The 17,676-nt window shown below is 43.6% G+C and overlaps 1 protein-coding gene across 4 annotated transcripts in view; it reads left to right on the top strand.

Annotated features, from left to right (window-relative positions):
* The window catches only part of ctnnd2b (catenin (cadherin-associated protein), delta 2b), a 122,777-nt gene that overhangs the window by 44,435 nt on the left and 60,666 nt on the right, over positions 1-17,676 (top strand). For 2 of the 4 annotated variants that reach the window (XM_071918544.2, XM_071918543.2), the window contains exons 4-10: positions 732-848; positions 8,067-8,218; positions 8,507-8,680; positions 10,471-10,616; positions 11,835-12,076; positions 13,423-13,554; positions 16,133-16,460. In XM_071918544.2, coding sequence (XP_071774645.1) covers positions 732-848; positions 8,067-8,218; positions 8,507-8,680; positions 10,471-10,616; positions 11,835-12,076; positions 13,423-13,554; positions 16,133-16,460 — 1,291 coding nt within the window. The remainder of the gene's footprint in view (positions 1-731; positions 849-8,066; positions 8,219-8,506; positions 8,681-10,470; positions 10,617-11,834; positions 12,077-13,422; positions 13,555-16,132; positions 16,461-17,676) is intronic. The other 2 variants (XM_071918545.2, XM_071918547.2) reach the window with 2 other exon arrangements.

Below are 17,676 nucleotides of genomic sequence, written 5' to 3'. Positions count from 1 at the left end.
CTCGTTTGTAAGGTCTTATCCCTCTTGGCAGCCCTCTCCCAGTTTAAGACACTGGGCATGTTGTCAGCCGCTCTCTCTGGCGCTGACAGACACGCCGCCTGATATCGAGCTGCAAGGCGGCGCCCCGCAGGCCCAGATCCGATTTGATTCGTTGTTGAGTTCTTACCCCCTACTCACCTGTTGAGTGAGAGTGAATTTTATTTTATTTTTTTTATTTGATGGGTGTGATGTGGAAGGCTCAAAAGTGTGAAAGCGAGCGAAAAAGCAGCGGAACGCATTACGAATACTTTTTAAAGTTCTAATCATTAACATTGTGAATTCAGTCGGAGTACTTTGGATTGAATTGGAGTACTTTGAATTTGAATTGAATACTTTGAAGTACAAAAAAAAACCCACCATGAGAGGCACTTGATTTATCTTTTCTTACCAATGCCTGCTTTTGAAGCCGTGGAAGTGTTTGGCAATACTCTAAACTTTGAAGTGTGTGTGTGTGTGTGTGTGTGTGTGTGGTGGCGCGCCCGGCTTAATCTCCCGACGGCTGCAGTCTCATGCCGCACTGTGGACCGCGTGGAGGAAAAGCCTGGAGGTGGCAGACGAAGCTATGTGCGCTCACTGTTTGATGATTAGTTTTGCTAATCTTGACTGTGCATTAATTTCGCCCGAATGTCTCTTTTTCTCCCTATCTGTTTGTTTGCGTGTGTGTGTGTGTGTGTGTGTGTGTGTGTGTGTAGATGGCCAGAAGGACATAGAGGAGGAGCTGACGACCGGCCTGGAGCTGGTGGACTCCTGTATCCGATCGCTCCAGGAATCGGGCATCTTGGACTCGCAGGAGTTTTCCACAGGAGACAGTAAGGCCAACGTTACGATGTTACCGTGTGTGTGTGTGTGTGTTTTTTTTTTTTTAAAGGAGAATTGGTATTTTTCTTTATTGAGATAGCAGGAAAGCAGAGAGGGAGGCAGTGTAGAGGAGAGAGGGTCCGGTTAGATTCAGTCATCAACTTTTTGGGAGATTGGCCCATTGGTCAAATACCTGGTAAGTGATGAGAACATAGACATCAAAATCACACGTGTCCCTAGTAGATAATTGGTTCTGGTGCTCCATGCTAACACTTTAGCATACACTATGTTGAGTGATAGTAGGTTCCATGCTAACACTTTAGCATATGTGATAGTAGGCTCCAAGCTAACACTTTAGCATACACTATGTTGAGTGATAGTAGGTTCCATGCTAACAATTTAGCATACACTATGTTGAGTGATACTAGGTTCCATGCTAACACTTCAGCATATGTGATAGTAGGCTCCAAGCGAACACTTTAGCATATGTGATAGTAGGCTCCAAGCTAACACTTTAGCATATGTGATAGTAGGCTCCAAGCTAACACTTTAGCATACACTATGTTGAGTGATAGTAGGTTCCATGCTAACACTTTAGCATACACTATGTTGAGTGATAGTAGGTTCCATGCTAACACTTTAGCATATGTGATAGTAGGCTCCAAGCTAACACTTTAGCATATGTGATAGTAGGCTCCAAGCTAACACTTTAGCATACACTATGTTGAGTGATAGTAGGTTCCATGCTAACACTTTAGCATACACTATGTTGAGTGATAGTAGGTTCCATGCTAACACTTTAGCATATGTGATAGTAGGCTCCAAGCTAACACTTTAGCATATGTGATAGTAGGCTCCAAGCTAACACTTTAGCATACACTATGTTGAGTGATAGTAGGTTCCATGCTAACACTTTAGCATACACTATGTTGAGTGATAGTAGGTTCCATGCTAACACTTTAGCATATGTGATAGTAGGCTCCAAGCTAACACTTTAGCATATGTGATAGTAGGCTCCAAGCTAACACTTTAGCATACACTATGTTGAGTGATGCTCCATGCTAACACTTTAGCATACACTATGTTTAGTGATAGGCTAGTAGTATCCATGCTAACACTTTAGCATACACTATGTTTAGTGATAGGCTAGTAGTATCCATGCTAACACTTTAGCATACACTATGTTGAGTGATAGTAGGCGACTAACATTATCCAAAGTAAGAAGACTGAACTTTTAGTAATACAAACGTGTGTATTTTATTAAATGGTCTGTAGATTCATACATTTAAAAAAATAAAATATCATTATCTCAATATAGCTGATGTAGCCAGGTTTATTTTTGGAACTATTTTAAGTGAGCGACCGCGTATTCATCCACTGCGCAGTGATTTTTAGTATACTCTACAACCAACCACCTGTACTTCTTATAGAAACAGGGAAAGTAGTGCCTGGTAGTTGAAAACAGTTATTATTTTTATGTCAGATTTTATGGAAAGTTTACCACATCCTGCACAAAAGTGCCAGACTTAGCTGCATATCATTAAAATTACTTACGATTTAGCTTTAGAGCTCCAAAAAATTCTAATTTTCTCACTTAGTGGCCTACTATCACTCAACACTTAATGGGTAAGCTGACCAACGAGTCTTCCAAAAACTTGATTTATTCCTTCAACCTCTATACCATCTGTGGACATGTCACTATGTTGTTGGTGTGAGATCTCTTCACGTCTCAGCTCCAAATAAGCCTCCAGTACGACATCAGTGGAGCAGCATGGCATTGCTTGAAAAGAGCAAATGCGCTCAGTCGTTCCTTGGATGAATAAAAAAAGACAAGAAAGTTCCCTCACATTTGCCGGCAGCGCCCTTTCGATTTAATCATGTCTTTAGGATTTATTTTTCATTCCTCTATTTGCTCTAATTAGCATATTCTACTTATCAGCGTGCCAAATCTTGTACTAGATGTTGTCTTTCATCACATTTCATCAGTGTCAGGACAGCCACACTCTCTGAAACTGCTGCTAGATGCTAGTAGATCATCCCGCCCTAGCTTTCAATCAGGGAAAAAAGGCAGAATTTTTAGTCTTCAAGTGGTAATCCACATTTTTTTTATTTAGTCTCCATCTTTCTCATCTCATCTCCCATCTCAGCGCTCATTGCTGTGGTGTTTCTGCACTGCTCTTCCCAGAGATCACCTGTCAATCAAACAGTGTGTCCAGTACTGTGACGTCTTTTTCCTTGGATTTTCTGTTGATGAAGTTTCTCTTTTCTTTGTCTGTTCAGCCATGGTGGCTATCACTGCTCATGCTAACTACCCAGTTCTTCTTCTACTGATTCCAAACAAATCGGAAACATGAAACTGGATATAGGTCGAATCACTAGTGTGTGATATCTGGTGACACAGAGTACTTCAAAAACTAGAAAAAAAAACTAGCTAGATACATAGAAAAGGCTGCTCGACTCAGAAAAAGACAGTGAAGAAGACAAGGTTGCACAGGTGTAGGACTGCCTTTTTAATTCCGCCGTTCAAAACAGTTGTTTGAGAACCCTTGGTGGGATCTCCAACGCCTCCCTCTGCCTCTCTCCTTCACTCTCATCTCGTCTCTTTTCATTTGATCCCGGGGATGATAACCGTGTCTTTTCTATAGAGTCGACCCCATGGGAGAGAGGTAGCTGTCAGGAGGCATGCAGAGCCGTGCCAGTGGTTTGATATGCTAATCCATCCTCACCGAGGTGTCAGCTGGCCTGCTGTTCACAGTGCAGAGAGGGGGCGCGAGCACACACACACACACACACACACACACACACACGCATGCAGAGGCACGCATACAAGCATGCATGAACACAGAGACGCATACGGGCATAAATGCACACACACAGACTGGCATGCATAAGTACATACACACACATACAGGCATGCATAAAAGCACAAACGCATGCAAGCCTACACACACACACACATACATAGATGCTCATGCACACATACACACACACACACACATACACACACACACACACATGCATGCAAACACACCAGCACGCAGGCATGTTGGTATGAATATACATATAGGCAAATGCATACAAGCATACATACACACATTTGGATACCGGCATCTCACAACCTTAGAGACATGCACATGCACATAAGTATGTACAGATACAGGCATGGATGAACATGCGCATGCACATGCACACACTCAAACACACACACACACACACACACACAAGCTGCTGAGCAGATTACTGCAACTGTGGGTAGCAACCAACAGAGTATGCATCTATTGCGTTTATGTGTGTGTGTGTGTGTGGGTGGGTGTTACTGCTCGCCCCTGTGTACATGTAAATGTATGTGTGAGTGTGTGTTGTGTGCGTGCAACATACATGGGACTGTGCATGCAGTTGTGTGTGTGTGTGTGTGTGTGTGTGTGTGTGTGTGTGTGCCAGTCTGCACATGCCTGCCCATCTCTCTGCTGGCTTCTCCAGTGGGTGTCTATAAATAGACAGCTGATGAAATATTAAAACGTGTCAATAGAGAATGCTGGTCACGATGCGGAAGAAAAGCCGCTCTGCTCTGTGTGTGTGTGTGTGTGTGTGTGTGTGTGACAGAGATAGAGATAAATGAGGTAGAGTGGGACTATCAGGGTCACAGAGTATAGAGACCACACTTACATGCATGCAGGTACAGTATATGCAGATGTGTGTGAGTGGTGTGTGTTCATGCATAGGAGTGTGTATGCATTAGTGTGCCAGTCTGTGTAAGTGTGTGTGTGTGTATTTGCTCCGCTCGGGAAGATATTAAAATACGCAGGCGGAGACCTTCTTACGGGACCCCATGCCTTCTAAAACACTAATACACAAACAACCCCCCTACACACACACACCTATGCACACACACACACTGCTCACTCACCTCAGATGGAGCCAGTGGAGCTTTCAGTGTTTGCCATCTGAGTGATAATGTATTTATGAGGCCCTTCACTTCCCCAAAGGCTCCACTACCCATATGAAACACACCTAAAGTGGCAAACAAAAACTGTGGAAAACATCCCCTGGCTTCGTACGCAAACATCTGTGTGTGTGTGTGTGTGTGTGTGTGTGTGTGTGTGTGCATGTGTGTGAATCCATCTGAAACAGGCCTCGAGTACAAGTTCCCCCATTGCCCCGCTGGCAAAAATGTGTTTTTGTGTGCCTTTGTGTGTGTGTGTGTGTGTGTGTGTGTGTGTGTGTGTGTGTGTGTACTCACCCAAGACAAGCCTATATTAGACATGGAAGCCTTGGCCTAGTAAACTCACACAGCACCCTTAGCTTAATATTACATATTAAATAATACAGAATCACCAGCTCCACTGCCTACAGGAGCCATTCAGTCTACTTTAAAATGACTTTTCACTTTAGTACAGCTTTATTCTCCGATGCGCTTATCCAGTGTGACTCTGTTCTGCCGCTAGCTGCTGACATTATCTGTCCCATGCAGTGAATATTGACCGCTGGCGTTCTCTGATTTTTTTCCACTGTCTCAGTGTTTTTTATTAATAATTGCAAACAGGCCAAGTTTCTTCTTGTCTGATCTGCTGTGTTTAAGTGGGTTGATTCTTAGACTACTGGCAAAAAAAAAAAAAAAAATAGCAAGTAATATCACTAGAGATTACTGGGACAGGCAGAGTTGATGGCTGGCAGCTCAAGAACTCCTTTGAGAGTGCAAATACTGAACGCTGTGAATTTTATCCCGGTGTGAAATATCATAGGTCTATTTAGGGCTGCAGTAATGCGGTAATGTCAGTTTCCAATGCAGTGGGTTTTTTGGCAGAAAGGTATACAGATGTAGCCACATATTACGTGCTTGCACTCCACCAGCGCCGCTGCACCGCTGTTAAGTAACATTTTGGGGTAGAAAATGAGTTTTATTTCTCAGATTAATGCTGTTGATGAGGCGCATCATTGCAATCATCCCCAAAACTGAATTAATCAAGAGAGCATCAAAAATTTAACAGGGCTTTAATGAGAGGGACGGGAGAATTTGGGCTCTCTCACAAGCAAATCCCGCCCTCCGCAAATGATTCAATGAAGTTCAATTCGAACTTTATGGTCCCGTAAGTCAAATTTGGCTTACGGGTTTACAGTCTGCAAAAGCTCTGCAGGAACGTCTGTAAATGCTTTGTCACTGTTTATTTGTACACTGTAAAGTGCATTACACTGCAAGCATGTTGTTTCACGCATGTGTGCCTTCATTCATATGTGTAGCATACAGTAATTGCGCACACATGTTATGCATTATGTGCATTTGCGCCGAAGGATCATGCTAGAAACAAAGTGAGCCATGTATAAATTACAAACCGGATTGCGAATGCTTCAGAAACATGAATGAGTCAGCATCTGAAATTAGGCATTTTCTCTCATTACACTGTAAGTTTGTGCTTGTGCTTTTTTGATGACTGGCTGGCTGGCTGGTTTTTTCATTGATAACCTTGCCTTCTGACTGGTTGACTGATTATTTGTATGACTGATTGACTCTTTGTATAACTGAGAGACTGACCCAGTAACTGACTGGCTGTTTGGATGCCTGTTCAATTCTCTGACTGTCTGACTGGCTCATTAACTATAGCTGAAAGATCAGTTTTCTTACTGGCTGGCCTATTGGATGACTGACTGACTGACTGATTTCTCTTTTGACTGACTTGCTGCCTGACCAATTGAGTGGCTCATTGTATGACTGGCCAGTTGGAGTCTGGCTGACTGTTGACTGGTTGACTTTGGATGACTGCCTGAGTGTCTAAGTGGAACAGTAAGTCTAAGACTTATTGACCTATTGATAATGCTTCATAAAATGGCAAAAATCCATGGAAATCAGCTAGTTTTAAAAAGTTGAAAACATTAACTTTTTGGAGATGCATTCATCCTCTAGGGCACTGACAAATGACAATATTTTAGTAGGCAAAAAGTATTAAATCTCTCTAAATTTCATAGTACCTGGACTATTATCTTAGTGTCGCCTTTTTAATAATGGCAGGATTACTACAGTGTCCCTATCTATTTACTCCTACGCCATAAAGTAATACACACAGAAAGGATGGTGTGTGTATGTTTCTGTGAGATTGTGTGTGTGTGTGTGTGTGTGTGTGTGTGTGTGTGTGTGTGTGCGCGCGCCTGTATTGTTGGCCTCATTCTGCTCCAGCAGAGCCTTGTCACTCTCTGTTCCTACTGCTGAATTATACAGAGAGATATGAAGAAAGAGAAAGACAGAGGGAGAGGGAGAGAGTGAAGAAGAGATAGAGACGGTGAGAGAATGAGAGAGGGAGAAACAGATAGAGAGAGGGAGGGTATTTTAAGTGGAGGTCAGGAATGGAGCAAGATTTAAGGGTCACAGGACATGAGAGGAAAGAGGTTGGAAGGAGAAAGTGGGTAAAAAGCAAATAAAAGATGGATAAAAAGCAAATGGGTGTTTTGAAAAAGAGGACAAGGTCTTCTATTCCAACTTTCATTTCCAACTCATCTCTTCTTTTGCCTTCTCTTGCAGATTTCTCTCTCCTCTCCTCTCATCTCCTCTCCTCCCCTCCCCTCGCCTCTCCTCTCTTCTTCTCTCCTCTTCTCTTTTCTTCTCTCCTCTTCTCTTCTCTTCTCTCCTCTTCTCTCCTCTCCTCTCCTCTTCTCCCCTTTTCTCTCCTCTCCTCTTCTTTCTTACATAGTGAGTCAGGCAATTGTGTTTGTTGTGTTCAGTTTGATTCTTTTCCATTTAAAAAAAAAAAAAAAAAAAAAAAAACTCTATTGTATAACATGTGGATTGTAAACTGGGCTACAAAATGCCTTCAAGGCCATGAGCAGAATAAATCTTTGTGCGGAGCAGGACCATTGCAGAAGTAAGAGTAGTTTGAAAGCCGTTACGTAAAAAGCGACTTGATAAAAGTTAGTGAAACCAGGTCTTTGAGCGTCTTCTTACGACGAACAAACTAGTCTTTCAATCCTTTTCAAACCTTTTGACTCCTCGACTGCATAACTTCACTTGACATCTCTCCAACTCAAACGGAATTCCTCTTGGCTTCTTCTTCTCTCTTTTTATTAAGTTCGCATAAAAGAAAGGACTGATGTGTCTAACCTTCTAGGGCTTGTTCCTTCGACGCCCAGACTAAACGATCACATAATGTCTCCTGGATTCTTTCCAAGTTGTTCTCCTTCCCCTTTTTATTCTTCCGTAACTCTTGTTCTGTCCTCCACCTCTGTGTCTCGACTCCCATCAGGACAAGGCCTCCTGTCCCAGAGTGCTTTGCAGCTCAACAACCAAGATGCCTACGCGGCCGCCGGTTACCATAGCAACCAGGGCCTGGCGCTCGGCGAGCCGGCCACGTCCCGCGGCGGGCAGGTGGGAGGGGCTGTTCACAGCTACAACCAGGTAGGACACACACACACACACACGCACACACACACACATACACAGATGCACAAATTCCCTGTCAAAAACTTGTTTAAAATGTGGTACACGTAGCATTTTGACATCAATAAATCATTACCACATTCATTTTGAGACATTCGTATACTTACTGTAAACAAACCAGACCATGACTGAAGATTGACAGCCTCCTCTCTCCTTTCTCATCTCCATCTTCCTCCGTCCCTTTACACCTCTCCTTTTGCTTTCCCTCTTCTCTCTCTTCCTGCTCCTCCCTCTCCCTCTCTCTAGGTGACCTCCAACCGCGTGGCCGCCCAGTTAGCAGGGGCCGACTCGCCCTCCCAGTCCCAGAGAGACTCCTTCGCCCAGCAGGCCCATGGCAGCGCCTTCCACATGCCCATTGACGGCAGCCCTGCGCCCGCTGGACCCTCCATGTACTACTCCTGCGCCACCCTGCCCGCTCAGGTACAACTGCCCGATACTTCTCTCCGCATAGGTGAACGTTTCATATGCCATCTGGTGGTTGCCTTTCCTCAAAGTGTCTTACAGTACCGTGAACGCATGCGTTAATAGTATGGTATCTGTGGTGGGAATGGAACCCAGGTGGTGCTAGTGCCTTGCTTTATCCATTGAGCTACACAGGGAATAAATCCCCTAACCCTGCCAGTGTTGCAGATGTCTCATTTTGTGTTGGTGTAACTTGTGTTACATTGACTGAGGAGTTATACTGTTGCTATGGGTCTAAGAATTTGGCTTTCCCAATCCATTAAGACAACTAGAAGGCATTTGGTAGAGCGCAAATGCTGAACAACTGTGACATAACATACAACAATGTATGTTATGTCCTGTCTTTTAGCTGGACCCTGAGTCAAAAGTTTGAATGAATGAATGAATTCTCCTACTGCTCCATAACAGTTTATGTTTGTTTATCTTTTGTCTCTTGGGTTTGATTTTCTGAAAAAATAGCATGAGAATGCAATGCTGTTTAGCAGCCTACAGACCTTCGGGCCTGTCGGACCTTCCCAGCAGCACATGAACGCAGCATAATGGTTATGGCTAAAGATCCGGATCATCGCCAAAATCGAATCAACTGATCCTTGGTCTAAGGGCTATCTGTCCAAACAGACAAACACACCAGGGGTGAAAACATAACCTCCTTCCAACTTTGTTGGCAGAGGTAAAAATCTGAGTGGAAGCACCAGTATTAAGTGGAATAAAAATAATCCTGCTGTGGTCGATTGTTTACCCACTTCTTTCTCTGGCCTGATAGAGTGAACTCAACCTTCTGACAAATTAGCCTTGACTTGTAGAGGATTGTGCGGTCCCAGTATGCCTGCCACCTCAGCAGTATACAACTGTCTCAGCTATTACTACACCAATGCAGCTCAATGAACTACTTCAGAAGCAAAGTAGTAAAATTTGGGGCAGAAGTTGAGAGTCTAGCACAGTCTAGCACCCTTCATAAGTTAATCATAAAGGTGATCAGCTTGTGCCTATGAACACATGGTACCTCAGTGTGTACTACAGTGGTAGCCATTGTATAACTCTGTCCGCACAGCGTCTATCCTACATTAGTGCTACAGTTATTGCCATTGAAGAAGTCCCTTATCCTGGATCTATCCTGCAATTAGTACTGCAGGATCTTCAGATATTCCCCTTGTGGGTTGGACCAACAATGCAGCAGAGGTCTCGCCAACTTTGGGACAAATATTGGGACTACATCTACAGTATATGTGGCCTTTTAGTGATATTTTACTCCATTGTTGCTTACTTTTGTTGCACCGTGATGAATGGATTTTTCCAGGCTGAGAGTTTAGGATTTTAAGAAGCACACCGTATTAATCACCCACTAGAACTTCTTTGAATTCATCCAAATAGTTTTCACGGCAATGTTCCAGTGTGTGAGAAATTGGGAGGATGGAGTGCTAAGTGTTTTCTCTTTAACTCTGTAATTGCAAGACCTTACAACTATTTCTACAACGTATTCCCCCACTTGGAACTAAATGGAAAGACTTTTGAGAGAACTTACTTGGCGACCCATTGACTTGCAGTTGTATTTTCTGGTTTGGAGCTGTTCAAAAAGTCAAAAAGATGTTCATCAGTATGTCATCACAGGGTAGAATCTTTGCTCTCTGGTTTCGAGCTTCAGGGGGAGTTACCCATGCTCTGAAAACAATGATATGAAAACATGCAGTTGGTACATTTTTAAACGGAGTGGCATTCCCCTTTAATGAAGTACTACTCTACTATTGCAGCGTGTGAGCTCCCCTCTGCAGGCGGTGGGATCCCCTACGAAGCTGCAGCGCCTGGGCTCGGCCTCCTCCGACATGCCCAGCTACGCCACCCTACAGAGGGTGTCCTCGCCCAAGCAGTCGCCCAGCCGACTCGCCAAGTCCTACAGGTCAGTTTGACGGCTTGAGTACGGGTAAAGGTGCATTACATAAGATTTTTACCGTCCTGTAGCACAAAATGATACAGCTGCAGGGGGTTGATTGGGTTGTTGTTCAATACCAATGGCTCAATGATTACTTCATCAGCTGCTGAGATTTCTGGCTTTCAAAACTCACTTTCTGGCCCGTACTCTGTTTTGGAACAAAAACTCCCTGCCTCCCTTGTGTCAATTAGACATAATGTTGTTGCTGTTCCTTAGTTGCCAATGGAGGTCAATCAAAGTCCAAGATAACTTAAAACACTTAACTTCTTTAAAACACAGAAATGAAATTAGTGATCTTTGATTGCAGTTTTGACGCATTGTACTGTATGCCTCAACCTGCCTCAGTACAAAAGTACTGAATCCGGTCTAACCAGTGCTGCAACATGCTGGTCTGTGCTAAAGGCTGCCCAGCTGTAAGGCACATGCTATTTGACTGAATATACACACTTCTTTAGGAAAATTTGGTTGAGCCATTAAAGCCAAGACCTAGTATTCGAGTCCGGTCTCAGTCTTTATTTCAGTCTCCAGAGCAATTTTCGGACATCTTGGACTATTTTGACTCTGACTTGTCTTGGTCGCAGCCACTATTGGTTGTTAACTTCACTTTTTCCCGCCTATCTAAAAATTTCAAAGATATTTTTCTCCATTTGGTCCGCTTTCATTTATTTTCTCCCCAGTACCACAAACAATTTAAGGAATCGCACTTGTGTATTGTATGTAATGGTCCTTAAACTTCTATGCATTGATAAGTCAAAATCCTTTGCATTAATTAGATGGATGTTGAAGGGTGTAGTAGAGAGCTTCTTCAGGTAGATCTACATCTCTGTTCATCCTTAAGAAACTGCTTGAGCATTGAGAAAAATGTCCAGTGTTATATTTTGGTCTCGGTTTTGACTTGGTCTCAACCTCCTTTGGACCTGGTCTTGACTCAAACTCAACTAGACTTGGTCTTGGAATTGACTTGCACTCGACTGAAGTGCTCTTGACTTGCCAAGGCTCAGTTTCAGTTATTTGTGACTGTTTGTGCTATGTATCTCCAAAAGGTCAGCCTTTCATGAATTGGGGGAAAAAAAGTATTATTGTACTGACATCTATATATATTTTTTTGAAAATACAGCGTTCATTCCGGACACAAACTGTATTGTGTGACAAATATACGGACTGTTCCATTCCCTCCTCCTGCAGCACCTCCTCGCCCATCAACATGGTAGCGTCGGGCGCCGCCGGCTCCTCCTCTCCCCTCCCCATGACGGCCTCCCCGGGGGGAAACCACTCCTCGTCGCCCCTCCACACGCTCAGCTCTGTGGTGGGCAGCTACGCCACGCTGTCGCCCACCAAGCGCATGCTGCACCACGTCGGACCGGACTATAAGATCTCCCACGAGCTCTACGCCAACGCAACCCTGCAAAGGCCTGGTAGCCTGGCAGGTAGAGGTCAAGACCACTTTATTATTACTTACTTTTTAAAAAAAAAAAATTATGTGGTGATATATGAAGAGTTCTATTTCAAAATGCTATATATCCATTTTGAACAAAAAAATAAAATAAAACATCATCTGAAGGTCATCATTCAATTTTTCTGAAATATAGATGGTGTGCTCAAAATAATGCAAAATACATTTTGCCTACCAAGGACCTAAGTTAAAAAGTGTCAAAATTTGGTTTTAATTTTATGTATCATGTTTTTAAAAAGATGGATATCTCATTTTGGAACAAAACTAGTAATTAGAAAATAGAGTAATTTATTTTAAGCTGTATGGCACCCTGTGAAGTCCTGGCAGGCAGTGCGTTGTTTATGTAACATATATATATATATATATACATTTCAAAATGTGCTTATGTTATTCATAAATGTAAAGAGTTTCATTTAAAAACAATAGATAGCTATGTTGGACTCAAAACATTTCCTGATGTTAACTGCTCAGTATTTCAAAAATATTAAATGGATGATAAAACCGTCTTTAGTTTGTTAATCCTAATCCATACTTGAGAGAGATGTTACATTATAATGGTGGCTGTATCTGGAATGAAACTCATAATGTTGAATGTTATTATTACGAGCTGCACACCACCATGCAAAGTCCTGTCAGTCTGGCAGCTAGTTAAAAGGATCGGTTCACCCCAAAATGAAAATCCAGTCATTATCGCCTCACCCCCATATCATTCAAAATCCATTGAAGTTTGCAGGACCACCAAACACACAGCGGGTTCGCCTCATAGCTCCTAGATAATAGATAATGACTGAATTTTCATATTGGGGTGAACAATTCCTTAAAGCTAGACTGCGTTTTTCTTCTCATGCGGTGTGATCGCGTTGATCAGGGCAGAAGCAGTCAAATACACTTTGAATTGATTGCTTTCACTCATGCCTTTTTGCCTCCGTAATTGAATTAGTATGCTCAGTGCAGGCAAGGAAGGATGCAAATGCAGAAAGCGGATACACTAGGGAGCTCTAATATGGGCTCATTGAAAATAGCTAGATCATAGAAAATCATAGAAAATGATTTATTTTGTCTCTCAGGTTAGAGTTAGACATAATGTGTCTTTTTAGATTATGAGGAAATCAGGAAGGAAGCCATGAAGATAAGAATAGTCAAATATGTAAAGAGGAGATGAAGAGAAAATAGGTTAAAAGAAAAATATATAAATCTGTGAAATGAGGAAATGGGATTTTCTATGTTTCCCTCATTTACCGCGAAGGTTTTCATCCATCGATCCGTCGTTCCCCTCCATCCTTATATCTAACCTCGCCCTGTCTCCCCTGCGTTACCCAGGCTCCAGAGGCTCCTACAGCAGCCAACACAGTCACCTGGGCGCTGAACTCCGACCTCTACAGTCCCCCGAGCACCACATCGACCCCATCTACGAAGACAGAGTCTACACCAAGCCCAACCTCAGAGGCCAAGGTGAGCAGAGGCGAGGAGAGGAAATGGTGGAGAAAATTATGTCTTCAAAATTAAGAGAGCAAGCATTTCTTGGACGGCGACATGCAGGAGGTGGCCAAGTTCAGCGTCAGCCCACATGAGCTCAAAATGTTCACATTTGATATTATGGCATGGTAAAAATTCATATTAAAACAGCTTTGGAAACTGATATCAGAAAGATATTTAGGTCCCGATTTGACAAAACGATGCAAATAGCAGCATCTATTCAATGTCAAAAGTTTGCTGGGATGGGAGGGAGAGGTGGAAGAAAATCAGGAAGATGAGGATGAGGAATGGAAGGAGCCTAACCTAACCCAAGGCAAGAGTTTGTACAGGTTGGGGATTTAACCGAGAGAACAGAGGAGGAGAATGAGGAAGAGGAGGATGGGCAAAAGAAGAAGAAGAAGTAAGGTATAGATGGAGGTGTACCAGGAATGAAATCTATGGGCAAAAGAGGAGGAAGAGGAGGGGAAAGGGAGGAGAGGCAGAAATGGCCGTAACAGTTGGAGTCGAAGGAGTGTGACACTGATGAGCCAAAATGATTCAAATAGTCCCAAAACTAAAAATAGCCGCAGAGCGCTGTAAATCACCCTTCCTCCATTAAACCCATCTATATTTAGAAATCAATAGAAGAAGAAATCACATGATAACCTGAATATAGCAACAGAACTGTACAATAAGTAGATGTGAGTATAGATTCTCAACAGTCTTCTCCAGCCAGCCCGGTCTGCTCGCACTCAGAAGGTAGGCGTGTTTTTTTTTTAACGCGATATTACACGCTACGTGAGAGATTTCCTCTCGCCATCTGATCACGTAGCGGCTGTTTACCAGTTTCAGGTAGGCAAATCCAATCGGGGTCTCGATGGCAATTTGTCTCCCAGTCACAGTCTGTTAACTAATTAGTTTCAAGGCTGAAAAATTAATCTCAATTAATCCCACGGGCGTTCAGTCTGGGCGCTTTGAAATCACGGCAAATCAAGCGTGTCCTAAAAATGTTGTCTGCACCGCGCCGCCGCCGCCGGTTCGGTCGGTCTGGTCGGCTGAACGAACACGCTGCCGCAGGAAGAGATGCATATAGAGAGAGGAGTATGAAACAAAATGCTATACTGTATGGAAGGAGAACCTGCTTTTGCCAGGAGGAGGTTTCATATCAAAAATGAGATATTACAAAATGAAATGTATCAGTTTATCAGTGTTATTACAGTAGATATGAGAGAAAATAGTGCCATTTGACAGAATGCTATCACCTGCATTTTTGAAATATTGAGCAATGAACATCAGGTACCACTGTTTTTTGTTGTTCTTGTTCAGTATAGATATGTAGCATTTTGAAATGAATTTATGCAAATGAACCACGCAGGTGAATCTGGGTGAACGCTATGATGCCTTTACATCGTTTCATCCATCAAATCCACTCTAGTCATGAAGGGGACATGTAGGTAAAGAGGAAGAAACATGAAAAAATGATATTAGGCATATGCACCTGATATTTTATACTGCGAATATTTAAAGTGCTTGTGTAAGGTTTTGAGTTGTTGTGGCTTTCGGTTGTCAGCTTTCCCACATCCACTTATAGATACTTCTGATATATCAAAACGACTCTCAATCATCATATTCAGCTTTGTGCCTGCGAACGCATGTCACATCAGTGACAACACGCCACGCACTCTCACTCTTTTTTTTGTATATTGACTTAGATGTGCGCCCCCTCCCCTTTTTTTTTTTATATCTGTGCAACATAAAGTAGCTGTCGACGCCTGGCGATGTTTCAAGGTCGCATCAAGATTGTTTCAAGATTATGAACAGAGTTAGAAAAAAAAAGAAAAACAGACAAACACTTTACACCTGACTTCACATCGCAAGAGAAGTTCCCAAGGCCTCGCCAAGGTCCCGACAGTCATCTAGTTGTGCGGAGTTTGACGAATAATCAGTCTCGCGCGCACACACACACACACACACACACACACACACATATACGCAGATATGTGCCAGTGATGACACTGTTTACTGCCAGCTGTGTTGGCCTTTTCATATCTTTACAGGCCATTTTATAACCCTCCTCCGACACATTTAGCAGATTCACTTAGGTTTACAGGTGTTTGCAGCTGTTATGTGACCTCTTAACTTTTATTGGCTGCTATCTCTGTTTGATATGACAGATCTATCTGTTTGATTTGCAGTATCCGTCCGTTTGATGTGACAGTATCTGTCCGTTTCGTGCTCATGGTTCTTCTTTGTGATTTGCCCCAAATGAGAACCCGTTGGGCTCATGGTACAGCAGAAATAATTATGCTTATCCATAATTATTTATGAAAGACATGAAATGTTTTAGTTCATAACTTGCTTGCTTTGTGTTTGTTTTTTTTGTTTTTTCACTTCTTCCCTGCCCACTTATATTCTTCTGTGGTCTTCCGTTCCATTGGTGATGGTGCTTTTTTCACATTGTGTGTGTATGTGTATCCTCGTGTATGGTTGCGGTTTTTTCCCTCGCTCTCTTACCGGCACCCACCATCAACCCCACTCCCCCTTACCCACCCACCCCCACCCTCGGCCACACCAGACCCGGCGGTGAGCCAGCTGTACCAAGAGGTCCTCAACTATCTGCTCTGTCCCTACGCTCCTCTTCCCGCTTTAGCCCCGCCCTCCCCCGGTGTCGACCCCATCCCCTTGCAGCGAACGGGGAGCCAGAGCGCCGCCGGCACCTACCAGCGGGCCAGCTTCGCCGCGGGAGGAGGCGGCGGCGGGGCGTCCGACTACGCCAACCCGTACCGCACGCTGCAGTTCTGCCCGTCCACCGAGTCGCCTTACAGCAAGTCGGGCCCCGCCCTCCCACCCGAGGCGGCCCTGGCCCGGTCCCCGTCTGTGGACAGCATCCAGAAGGACCCCAGGTGAGGAAAGACTACACTTCTATTCTTTAATTTAAAATATTGGTTGATGAAGCCCTTTGCCCTGCTCCCTTTCCACTTTCTCTGAACTTACTGAGGCCCAGATTCACCAAATCGAATCGGAAAGAGCAAAATATCAGTAACTTGTAGAACATAAACACAAAAAAGAGTTATATTGCAAAGAGATAATGCAAAGTGTCCAGTTGGAAGTGTGACATGATGACACCGGAATAGCTCACCCAATGGTTTCCAGCACCTTCATAGGCATTGACTGTTGACAAGAGCAGTAGGTGTAAAGGCTGGCTGAATCTGGGCTTTAGTATGCGGCACACATCACGCCACATCTCTCACTGTCCCCTCTACTTTGCCTGGTGTTACGGCTTGTTCACACTGCCGTATGAATGCCTGTGTACACCGCTAGGTCCAATTTAGAAGTTTGCCATCACCGTTAGCAAGCGAGTGCCTCTCTGTCAGTGACAATCAGCCGCATTCTGTGCAGTAGGTAGGCACTGTTTATTTGGAAAGTGCATGAAGTCTGCTTTTTTTAGGCCAGGCGCTTTGTGTGTGTGTGTGTGTGTGTGTGTGTGTGTGTGTGTGTGTGGGCGGGCGGGTGGGTGTGCGAGAAAGACAGAGCAAGAGAGCGACAGACAGACAGAGAAATAGTAAGGGGAAGAGACACTGACATACAGACAGGGACAGTATAATAGCTGTTTTTATCTGTCCTTTGTCCCAGTTAAAATCTAGTTTGAAATACTATTCCAATTGTCTCTCTTGGATTTTCATTCCTTTGCTGCAAAGTGGCCGCTGCTTTCTGAATAACGACCGCACAGACTTGCTGTCAGAGATAGAGCCGGCCTAATTAAAGCTGAAATGTCTCCCTTTGTGACATTTCAGCACAGGTGCAAGACAGGGGATGTATATATATATTTTTTTTTTGCAAAAATGGTATTTTATAGTCCTAATGAGGATGTCACTTTGTGCCGAATTACTTCATTATATGGTATCACAATAACGTGTGTGAAAGAGAATAGTATCCTTCCGTGCCATTAGCGTAGTTGACTCTTCTCACCGTTGGCCATTGCTCTTTCATTCCTCCACCCATTGTCTGAGTTTTTGATTTCTCTGTCCTCTCCCGCACATTGCACCGTGTCCATTCATCCACCACTCTCCAGCTCCGGCATCGTCGTTGTGGCAGCATCGAGCATCCGCACACCGCTAT

Source organism: Centroberyx gerrardi, chromosome 13 (assembly GCF_048128805.1).
Source record: "Centroberyx gerrardi isolate f3 chromosome 13, fCenGer3.hap1.cur.20231027, whole genome shotgun sequence".
NCBI lineage: Eukaryota > Metazoa > Chordata > Actinopteri > Beryciformes > Berycidae > Centroberyx > Centroberyx gerrardi.
Note: the sequence above shows the minus strand (reverse complement) of the source record. Positions and strands in the feature narration are given on the sequence as shown.